This window comes from Papio anubis, chromosome 10, assembly GCF_008728515.1.
Source record: "Papio anubis isolate 15944 chromosome 10, Panubis1.0, whole genome shotgun sequence".
In the NCBI taxonomy this organism is placed as follows: domain Eukaryota; kingdom Metazoa; phylum Chordata; class Mammalia; order Primates; family Cercopithecidae; genus Papio; species Papio anubis.
In genome coordinates, this window is record NC_044985.1 from 14760514 (window position 1) to 14772940 (window position 12427).

The window sequence follows — 12427 nt, forward strand, 5'->3', positions numbered from 1 at the left end:
TATCTCCTATGCATCTAAATTATGTGAGTATGGCTTTGCCCAACCAAAAGCCACTGCTTCTATTTCTGCAAAACATTTACGGCATTCTCTCCTAGTTTCAGGTGACTGCTGTGTCCCCTTCCCCCTTTGACTGCTAATGGCTAAACCATTACAAGCCATGCTTTGTGGCATTTACCTTGTTCATGATAAGGGGCCCCTTCATAGCTTAAACCTCCTTGAATTACTCCCTTTTAAATGTGCCACCTTTCTTCAGTTGTGATATTGACACTGATTTATACAACTAACTTACAATTTTGTTAAGGAGACATGAGTTATACACATGACACATTGAGGAAAAAATATACATATATGTTTGTGTGTATATACATGCATGCTAAGGGCCAAATTGAGTGTAAACTCCAAGTTTTTTTTTTTTTTTTAAAGATGGAGTCTCACTGTGTTACCCAGGTTAGAGTGCAGTGGCATGATATTGGCTCACTGCAACCTCTGCCTCCAGGGTTCAAGTGATTTTCCTGCCTCAGCCTCTCAAGTAGCTGGGACTACAGGTGCTCACCACCACTCCCAGCTAATTTTTGTATTTTTATTAGAGACGGGGTTTTACCACGTTGGCGAGGCTGATCTCGAACTCCTGACTTCAGTTGATCCACCCACCTCGGCCTCCCAAAGTGCTGGGATTACGGGGGTCAGCCACCGTGCCTGGCCCCACTGTAAACTCTAAGTTCTATGAGATTTGAAGGTACAAAGATACCCTGTTGGCTAAAATCAATACTGTAGATTTCGAAGAAACAGGTTCTGTCATAGGTGCTGAAGTATGTGTGTCCAGTACTTCCCAAGAGTAAGCCTGACCCAAATTTGAGTATGCTTTTCAAGAGAAACGAGGCAACACCTACTCTCATTTATTTTAGAGTGACATATGATTAATGTTCTTCCCCATAAAAATGCTAATGTAGCGAAACAATCATATAGAGAGCCTTGTGACTTTCTTCAGGTGGAAAAATAAAGCTACCTGGAATGGGAAGGAGGTAAATAAAAGAATCTTTAATATGCATTTGCTCAACAGTCATCCTGGATAAGGCACAAGCTTCTTTAATTGCAACTAATGGGCACATTTGCTCATGGATTGAAACTTCCTATGTTAATTATATCATATTAATTACAAAGAATTTACTTTTACAAATGGTGTTTCATTCCAATTTAGTGTAGGTTTGGCTCTTCATCGTTTTTATCACTCTGATTTAGAAAATCTCACTGCAGAGCAGATGGAGATTTCAGCACATGTGGTTTTATATCACAGACACTTAAAAACACAGCCACAACACGAAGCACTTCCACAATACTGAGATACAACCATTGTGTTTAGATTAATGTGCTATTGTAAAAAGCAAGTTGATTCTTTCCATTTTTAGTTTATCAGTTTAGACCAGTAGGATTTCCTGAGGATGCTACTTGCAGCTCTGCAGGCCTGTGTTTGATTTTTTTTTTTTTTAATTTTCTGCATTTCACTGTCAAATTCCTTGAAAGAATAGTCTGTATTCATAACCTTCTCACTCCCCATTTACATCTCCATCCACTGCAGTCTTGGATTTGGCCCCACCAATTAACTGATATTACTCCCGTCAAGGCCATCAATGATCTATGAGCAAATCCAACAAAAACATGGGAATCCTTTCCTTGTTTGACCTCTAGAGACTCAGCACTCTTGATAACCCTGTCTTCCTGTGATTCCCATGCTGCAGCCCCATAGATGGCACTGAGTAAGTGCTCAATAAATATTTGTTGAATCAATGATGAAATGAATGCAACTTCATGTCGCCAAAAGACATTAATGTGAAACAAACATGAATGTGAAAATAGGCATTTTGCCCTGTTTTATTTCTACACAAAAGTGTAACAATCAGAATCTGCTGGTAAGAATGTTGCTTATCTCGTGAATTTTTCCTCACTTTTTAATTCTTATTCTTGAAGACCAACACAAGGACCGTGTCTTCTATGAAGCACCTGACATTCCTCCATCCAATCAGACTTAGTTCTACTTACAATGCTATTTAGTATGTGAAATAAATAATATTTATATGTATATTTACTATGCTCCAAATGGTTCCCAATACAATAGTTGTTTATTGTTTATCACTGCACTAAGTTGGAAATACCCGAGACGTGGAAACCCGTATTTCTCATTGTATTGCTCTTAGACAATGCCTGGCATATATATTTGCTCCACAGTTGTTGGATTAAATTTTAAGGAATAATCCCTTAAATATTCAAGGTTCTAAAATATATTTGTAAATCATTTAAGCATATTAATTCTATGATTCTATATGCTTAAATAATTGAAAGTGAGAGTCATTTTTTTCCTATTTAATAGATGAAATGCTTTATGGAAATTTTTAAAGCTGTGAAGTTGGTAACTGTAAACTTTCTTTTTAGTAACATTTAAAAATTTTTTAAAGTAAAACTTTAATCTGATATCTTATTTAATTACTTGCTATGTTAAATACAGCAATTTATGTGAATAACATTATATGTGTTTTGTGCAAATTATATTTTAAATAATATTTTTAGTATTTTTAGTAGAGACAGGATTTTGCCATATTGTCCAGGCTGGTCTTGAACTCCTGGGCTGAAGTGAAGCACCCACCTTGGCCCCTCAAAGTGCTAAGATTGCTGGCATGAGCCTCAGCACTGGGCACATCTTGGTTTCTTAGTAAATGATTAGATACATAAACATCGTGATGATTAAATCACATACACGTGCAGCATTTCCTAGTTATCTGCAATATAGAAGCCCAAAGTATGGCAAAAACCATAAATTTTCCTTTCCTCTTTGGAATGTGTCAGATCCACAGCATCATCACAAAAGTTTGTATTACCTGTTTGTTCTGCTCTCCACAATCCCTTCTGTTTTGAGCATTTTCTTATTTTTCTGATTTCACTGTTTAAAATGTATTATATCTTATATCGCTTTACTTTCTTTAGGAACTAAACAATACTAGAAATAGAGACTCAAAGATTCTCAAAACTGACACCTTTAAGGACACTATTTAGTGACTAGTTGGGAGCAGCAGCCACTCTTACAGACTGGCCTGATCTTAAAAGATCAAGACATGCCCTTAAAGGTTACTGTCAAAACATTTTGTTGTCTTTTTTTTTTTTTTTTTTTTGAGACAGAGTCTGCCAGTCGCCCAGGTGAGTGCAGTGGGGCCGATCTCGGCTACTGCAAGCTCCGCCTCCTGGGTTCACTATTCTTTCAGCCTCCGAGTAGCTGGGATCACAGGCGCTCCCCACTCCGCCTCCGCTATTTTTTTGTATTTTTAGTAGAGACGGTTTCACTCCATGTTAGCCAGGATGGTCTCTGATCTCTGACCTCGTGATCCACCACTGGCCTCCCAAAGTGCTGGGCTGGGATTACAGGCTTGAGCCACCGCGCCCGGCCCATTTTGTTGTCTTTTATGTGACTCTCTCATCTTTTTTAAATGACATTTACAAAAGGTAAATTTCAATTTTAAAAAAGTGGAAATGTTACATGTTACTTTCTATGTCTCCCATACATGCTAATGTAGATTGCAATTGACTCCTGCAAAGTAATAAGAAGGAAATCTCCACAACAGAGTATCACACACATATAATGTTCAAATTACATGCATTCCCCAGGCAATATCACTGTGTTTCAGTGAGTGCATTAAAGGGGAAAAGTCGGTCTGGAGCCTGGGAGCTCCTGGCACATTCCACAAGCAAAGTGATAGTGGGAGGGTAAGGTGCACGCAGAACTCTTGAAGCAGAGGTTGGAGATAGCAGTCAAAATAGTGAGGGAAAATCAATAATATCTGAATAGCTTACATCCCTCTGCCAAACCTTAACATTGATGTCATGGGTAGGGTTCCTTCTCCTGGAAATGCAGTGAGGATTGCGGTAAGTTCATGGACAGTCAGATGAGTCTTTGGCTGAGGAAACAGATCACTGAAATCTGACAATTTAGTTCCCAAAATGTGTGCTGTGTCTTGGGGAACAGTGAAGGACATCCCCCTATAACAAATAGAGTAGACTAGTGACTAAGCCCTGGCTTTAGAAACAAAAGACACATTCAAATGCTGGCTCTCCCACTCATTAGCTCTGAGGCCATGTCTAAATCACAGGTCCTCTCTGAGTCTTGGTTTCTTTTTTAAATTTTTTCTTTGGAGACATGGTCTCACTTCTGCTACCCAGGCTGGAGTGCAGTGGCATGATCTTGACTCACTGCAGCCTCAACTTCCTGGCTTAGGTGATCCTCCCACCTCAGCTTCCAGAGTACGGGGAACCACAGGCATGCACCACCCCACCACTCCACGCAGTTAATTTTTTTTTTTTTTTTTTTTTTTTTTGAGACAGACTCTCACTCTGTCGCCAGGCTGGAGTGCAGTGACATGATCTCGGCTCTGTAACCTCCGACTCCCTGGTTCAGGTGATTTTCCTGCCTCAGCCTCCCAAGTTGCTGGGATTACAGGCATGTGCCACCACGCCCAGCTAATTTTTGTATTTTTAGTAGAGACAGGGTTTCACCATGTTGGCCAAGATGGTCTCGATCTCCTGACCTCATGATCCACTCGCCTTGGCCTCCCAAAGTGCTGGGATTACAGGCATGAGCCACCATGCCCGGCCTTTTTTTTGTATTTTTAGTGGAGATAGGATTTTGCCATATTGCCCAGGCTGGTCTTGAACTCCTGCCTCATTTGATCCACCCGCCTCAGCCCCTCAAAGTGCTAGGATTGCTGGCACGAGCCACAGCACTGGGTACGTCTTGGTTTCTGAGTAAATGATTAGATACACAAACATTGTGTTGATGAAATCACATACACGTACAGCATTTCCTAGTTATCTGCAACACAGGAGCCCAAAGTATGGCAAAAACTATAACTTTTTTTCCTTTCCCCTTTGGAATGTGTCAGGCCTACAGCATCATCACAATCTGTTCTGCTCTCCATTTGTTTGTTCTGCTCTCCACAATCCCTACAAACAGTTTACTCTCAGACCAAATACATAGATTTTTATTCTTTAGTTAGGAAAATTACCATATTTGTCAGAAAACAGTCTCTAACTTCTCTCCTTAAAATTTCCATAAAAATGTAATGCCCATAAACCTGTATGAAGCCTTTTCAATAGGACAGAGACCCAAGTCATCATAATTCGGGTTGGAGCAGCGCAATAAGCATGATCTACATTGAGTATACCCTCAGTTAACTGAAAAGTTCATCGATGTTACAGACCACCTTTTATCAAGGTCGCACATCAGTACGTGGGTCAATGCCCACATTGCTGCTAAACTAGTCTTCTGTTCCCTGAAACCCAATGCTCCTCGTTAATGTTTGCTCACTATGTCTGCCACCACTACTTACTAGTGACCCAAACCAGAAGACACAGAATCATCCTTGACTTCTTATCATTCACCCCATCTCCTTAGCCACTAAGACATATATATTTCATTGTCTCATCAGTTTTAGAATCTTTCTTCGTTTTTACTGCTTTAACCCTAGTTCCATTGCTCATTATCTCTTCATAGAACATAGAAGAAGCCTTACAGACGCTCACTGTCTCTTTCCACCATTAGACCCCAGGTTCCCACTGTGGCAAAAACAATCTATTCATATGGAAGATCCAACCTTGTCACTCCCTTACTTGAAAAGTCCTATTAGTTTTCCTAATAAATAGTAGAAAAATAATTGAAATTCCAAATCATTGATAGAGGTCACTATCCCTTGGTTCTTGCTATCTTCCTTTATCTCAAATTTTATGGCCCAATTATATCAAGGAGACTCTTCCCTAGGGACACACTTGTGAGTTTTTGCAAATTGTTACATCTGCTTAGATTTTTCCTTCCTTATTTCTTCTCATGCGTAACACTTGTTAATTGTTCAGGCTTGACTCAGATGCTCTCTCTCTCTTCTCTCTCTCTCTCTCTCTCTCTCTCTCTCTCTCCCCCCTCCTCATTTTAAGAGGTAAGGATCTCACTCTGTTGCCTAAGCTGGAGTGCAGGGGCCTGGATCACAGCTCATTGCAGCTTTCAACTCCGGAGGTCAAGAAATCCTCTCTTATTAGCAATCCTCTCTCTTCAGCTGGGAACACAGGTGCATGCCACCACATCTGGCTAAGTTTTTAAATTATTTAGTAGAAATGAGAAACTTGCTTTGTTGCCTAGGCAGGTATGGAACTCCTGGCTTTGAATAATTCTCCCACCTTGGCCTCCCAAAGCGCTGAGATTACAGGCTTGAGCTACTGTGGTTGGCCAGGGTTTCTCCTTTAGAAAAATGCTTGCAAATCCCTAGAATGGTATCATTCCTTTGTTCTGCCACAGAATTATGTGTTGACTAAGATTCAACTACTTACCACACTGCATTAACATGGTTTCTTCATCTGTCAGGATGTCACACAGTAACAATAATACTTTGAAGAAAAAGGATATGTCTTAGTCTTCACATTTCAATTAACTCCTGCTACCTAGATTGCCAGAACTAACCAGATTTTAAATGTGTTCTCCACCTGTTTATTAAATTCTGGGGGCCATCCCAGTCTCCTCCAGTAATTTATCTCTTTGAAATAGAAAAGCCAAATTTAGATTCTGTCACTCTCAACCAATGAACCCTCCTTACCTGTGTATTTCTTTTTCTAATATACACTTTCACAGCATACTTATTGTTGATATTTTCCTGAAGCCCTCACTGCTCTTCACAATAAATTGTAGCCTCTAAAAATCTTATTTGATGCTGGCATGTACACAGAAATCTATTATAGATATAAATATACATATACACATATACATATAAATCTCAAGGGTTACCACATCTCTTCCTTAATAAATTAGCTCCACCTAACAAAATATTTCACATAAATATATGGTCTATCAGAGCAGTACTTTTTGCTCCGCCTTTTATCTTAGCACCTAGACACCTATCTGGAATACAGTAGGCCTTCAATGATATTATTATTATTATTATTATTATTTTTTTTTTTTTTTGAGATGGAGTCTCGCTCTGTCGCCCAGGCTGGAGTACAGTGGCCGGATCTCAGCTCACTGCAAGCTCCGCCTCCCGGGTTTACGCCATTCTCCTGCCTCAGCCTCCCGAGTAGCTGGGACTACAGGCGCCCGCCATCTCGCCCGGCTAGTTTTTTTGTATTTTTTAGTAGAGACGGGGTTTCACCGTGTTAGCCAGGATGGTCTCGATCTCCTGACCTCGTGATCCGCCCGTCTTGGCCTCCCAAAGTGCTGGGATTACAGGCTTGAGCCACCGCGCCCGGCCTCAATGATATTATTTGAGTGACAGAATGAATGAATGAATAATTGGTCTAAATTATTCACTTTTCTTATAGAATTAAAATACCAACTCTGAGGTAGAGAGATTACATTTGCAAATACTGCCCATGAAATAAAATTTACTTTTTGAATGAGTCATAGTTTTATAATTTATAATAAAGTAGACTTACTTTCAATCTTGACATATTTTGCCAAAATCAGCTGAAGCATCTGAAACATAGGTAATAAACTCAAACTTTGCGTCTCCCTCAGGCAATCTGTATCTAGAACTCAGCTGATAATTGGTATGTGATAAAAACTGGATAACTTTTCATCACCTGATTTATTTTTATATTCTCAGCTATTACTAAAACTTGATTCAATAGATACTGAAAATAACAACTCTTTATGTGGGTTTTATTTTGCTCCCTCTGTAATAGCTTATAAAGTGTGACAGAATGTCCCTAATGGAAATAACTAAAATCAGGTGGCTTTCTATGCATTTTTTTTTTTTAGAAATAAAGGTTTCTGTTTCTTCTTTTCCAGAGAGTCAGAAAAAAATTCAGCACCTAATTCCAAAGTGATGTAAGGTAACCATTTACTTTCATTAGTTGTCCTCACAAATAATATCTATCTAACCTATATGTACACGTATATACCAAATGTGGAATCATATAAGTAGATGTAAATCACAACCACACAAAATATAAGTGCATGCAAAGATATGAAAGCATGAGGGCAATTTTGAGAGGAAATGAGAAGAAATTGTACTATAAGTATTGCTCCAGAATGAATAGACTTTTTTTGGTAGATTTTGTATAAAAAATGTCATTTGTTTCTTTTGAAACTAAATCTGATCAACTCACCTTCATATAACCAGTCAGCAATCCCATTAAAAATTATTTCTTCTTTTCCAGAAGATGTCAGTCGCAATGAACTGCTCTTTATATCAGGTTGATAGTAGATATTATTTTCAAAAATATAAATCTGGATCAGAAAACATGTGAAACAAACAAAAAACCCAACACGTTAGGATGCCTTTTAAAACTTTAGTATTACAGAATGATCACTGAATAGCCATGTTGTATTATTTACCACTTCAAGTTGTTTTTATTTAAGGCATATGTTTTTATTGCTTTCAATTATTAATGCCGTTTTCTGTTTTATTGTATCAATATCAAGTTGTCGTTTGGAAATTCCATGGCACTTGGTATTGATGTTTTTAAATCCATATTTTTAGCAACAATATTTCAACTACTTAATAATTTCTCTCCATACCACAAAATTGGTTTGGCTTTGAGATAACATTTTGCATACTCAAGAGACTGATAACTGTACCTATAAGCCATTTTAGTAATGCCAACTGACTGTTTGAAGAGCTTCAATTTGGGGTCTTTACTTTTACAAAAATGCATTTGGTGATCAATAAAATAATCTCTAGATAATCTCTCTGATTCTATCCAGCTCAGCTCACAGATTCACTGATGGTAGAAACGATAATAAAATTCCTTTGAACTGTAAGTGGAACACAGCTTCCATTGCACCAGTCTTGGCAACTCTTTGGTAAATAGCACAGCAATAATAACCTTGTAACTGAGAGTTCCAGAAAGAGTTTTAATTTGAACATATCACAGAGTCTGCCAAAATAATATCAACAATAGCCCCAACAACAGGAACAAACTAAATAAGTCAGGATGTGCCTATGATATAGACAATTCAGGATAACATTTTTTATAATTCACTTTACAATGTCTTTAATGCCCAATATTTGAAACTGCTGACCCATGTGGTATTATAACCTTCCACAGAACCATGTTTCTGTGGTTAGGGGAAGCAGAACATTGTCCAGGGCAAGCCAAATTGCTGTTTAGATCAAACATTCTACTAAGAAAGTGAAAGATGGCATAGGGCCCGTGTATCTTATCATGCTATAGAATCAACACACAATAGCGAATAGAGAAAACACAAGAACTTCCAAAACAATTGTCTGAATAATTACGAGGCCCTAGGTTTTAAATCTTGGTGTGCACAGTGACAAAGCAATTTTAATATCTAGAACATTTCATGGATATTCTATTTTAATTCTGGTGATTTAACAAGCATTTACAGGTGGGTGTATTTAATTATTAATTCCACCACTACAACAGGATCTTTTTTATATCACAGGTGAGAATCTCAATGTCAGAGTAAGAAGGCAAAAATAAATAAAAACAATGAAAGGAGGGTACTGCAGGGTGTTGATGTAAATGACGAGTGATGGGTGCTGACGAGTTGACGAGTGCAGCACACCAACATGGCACAAGTATACATATGTAACAAACCTGCACGTTATGCACATGTACCCTAGAACTTAAAGTATAAAAAAAAAAAAAAAAAAAAAAGCATGGGCTTTATAGGCAGGCAGCCTAAATTTAAAATCCTAATGACCTTGATAGTATTCTTAACTTTTCTAAATCTCAGTCCTCTACTTTACAAAATGCAAATAATACTCACACATACCTTACAGATCTGTGGTGAAGAATAAATGAGACGATGAACACAGAATAAAGAACACATTGGGCTATTACTAAAAGCAGGGTGGCCTGTATACAAGATAACCTGGTTCAGAATGTTAAGAGTTTTGGAGGCAACAAACCCTAAGTCAAAATGAAACCTCTACAGCTTTAGTTGATATGTAAATCATCCCAATGTTTGGCTGGTAGAGTACACATTATATTAGTTAAATATGTATTAGGAGTAGCAGCAGAACAGTAGCAGCAATAGTGGTAGTATTAATAGTAGGAAGGCAGGGGACATGGAGGAGGAGAGAGATATTAACAAATGAGATGTATTGCTTTCACCTCAGTTAGAAAGTTCTCAGGTGAGACAATGATTTTTTTTTTTTTTTTTTTTTTTGAGACGGAGTTTCACTCTTGTTACCCAGGCTGGAGTGCAATGGCGCGATCTCAGCTCACAGCAACCTCTGCTTCCTCAGATCAAGCAATTCTCCTGCCTCAGCCTCCCAAGTAGCTAGGATTACAGGCATGCACCACCATGCCCGGCTAATTTTGTATTTTTTAAGTAGAGACAGTGTTTCTCCATGTTGGTCAGGCTGGTCTCGAACTCCCGACCTCAGGTGATCCACCCGCCTCGGCCTCCCAAAGTGCTGGGATTACAAGCATGAGCCACCACGCCCGGCAGTTGACAATGAAACAGGAAATAAGCTTATTATTGAAATTACGTGGATCACACTTAGGCAAAAGTTTGAGAATTACCTCTCAGGTTCCTTAACACTGGATAGAAGCTGGATTTAATGACTTTCACGATCCCTGACAACTGAGAAAAAATATGACTTTGTTCTAGCCAACTGAAGCATAAGCTTTACACCTTTCAGATACTACATCCTCTTGCTTTTCACAACCAGTATACAACACAGGTGCACAACGTTTTCCTTACTTGGAGGAAATGCCTTTCCTGTGCCTGAACCTTCTATTATGACTTGTGAGTCATAACAGCACAGAAGATGCACACATGGTCTGCTCAGCACCTGTTGCTCTTTTTAGGAGGGGAGGTGACCTCACCCAAAGTAATATGGTTCAAAATTCTCAGCTTTCTGAAGGAAATACAATCTAAGTCAAAATAATTAATAAAACCTCCACGACTTCAACAGATGTAAAAATTATCCAAAACTATTGACCAGTAATTACATTTATATTTGACAGATTGGATGATATTCAGAATCCATATGAAACTGACATCTGCTTCAATGTAGAAAAACAAGCAATATGGAATCAGAATTTTAATGCCATGCCACGGAAAGCTGTAATACGAGAGAATGTCCACAAGATGTTTTCTTCAGTGGATAAAAAATAAGTAGCTGTCTTCATGAAAATGTGCATTTTTAATATCCTAATCCCTTTTCAATTATCAAGGTTTATCCTTTAGTTGTAGTTGTTTCAAACAATAATTGAAAACTCTAACTACTACCTTAACAATTTGAGAGCTGCAAGTATTCCCAGGTACTGTCTGAGCATTCTGATGAAATTAGACTGGATCCAAATGACAATCATCAAGGGCTGCATTTAGATTTAAATCACACTGAAAATATGACACACACTAATGCTATTTATCCTAATGTTATTGATTAAACTGTCACAACATTTTATACTATTAATTATTTTCTTCAGTGAGTCACCTGATATGGTTTAGATCTATGTCCCTGCCAAATCTTATTTTGAGATGTAATCCCTAGTGTTGGAGATGAGACCTGGTGGGAGGTGTTTAGGTCACGAGCATGCATCCCTCACAGCTGGGTGCTGTCCTCACAATATTGAATGGGTTTGTGTGAGATCTGGCTGTTTGAAAGTGTTTGGCGTTCCACCACCCCACTCTGTCTTCTTCTCTAGCCATGTGATATGCCTGCTCCTGCTTCACCTTCTGATATGAGTAAACACCCATGAGGCCTCCCCAGACGCCGAGCAGATGTGTATGCCATGCTTGCACAACCTGCAGAACCTTGAATCACTTAAACCTCTTTTCTTTTTAAATTACCCAGTCTCAAGTGTTTATAACAATGCAAGAACAAACACCACCTAAGCAGCATAACAAATAAAAAGGGAAAGCTATTTGACGACTTAACTCTTCAATTTGCAGAGCCAGCCAACTTCCCAGTCTTTCAAGGTCAATGGTCTTACTCTACCCATAAAATAATTCAAAATGGGTAAAGTCACCACACACACACACACACACACACACACACACACAAGAAAGAAAGAAAATAGAAGAACAATTGAAATACTATGTACTGCATTATGCCAAGTTAGGAAATATGTAATAAACGTTTCAAGGGATATTCGAATCAATGTGTTAGTCAATGTTGCTCATTAACAAATGATTAGATCCAATACACATCACTGCTGGGCAGAAGTCTTTAAGAGCCAACTTTTAATTTGCCACCTTCTCTTCTGCCACAAGTACTACCAAATGCACCAGATGCTGGATTTCTAGATGAACAGCCATTAAGCAGATTCTCTCTACATCCACAAGGAACTTGTGATGAGCATGTGGCAAGAAATGAACATTTGATATTAAAACTTATTAAGATCTTGAGGTTGAGCTCAATTACAGTGTAAATTAGCTTACTGTGAGTGATTCAACCTGTCACAATGGCTGATATAAACAAAATTT

General features: G+C 38.4%; 1 protein-coding gene across 6 annotated transcripts in view; it reads right to left on the minus strand.

Moving 5' to 3' along the window:
* Positions 1-12427, minus strand: part of DPP10 (dipeptidyl peptidase like 10) — a 1394248-nt gene that overhangs the window by 106525 nt on the left and 1275296 nt on the right. For all 6 annotated transcript variants that reach the window (XM_017947907.2, XM_017947910.3, XM_017947911.3 and 3 more), the window contains exon 8: positions 8128-8248. In XM_017947907.2, coding sequence (XP_017803396.2) covers positions 8128-8248 — 121 coding nt within the window. The remainder of the gene's footprint in view (positions 1-8127; positions 8249-12427) is intronic.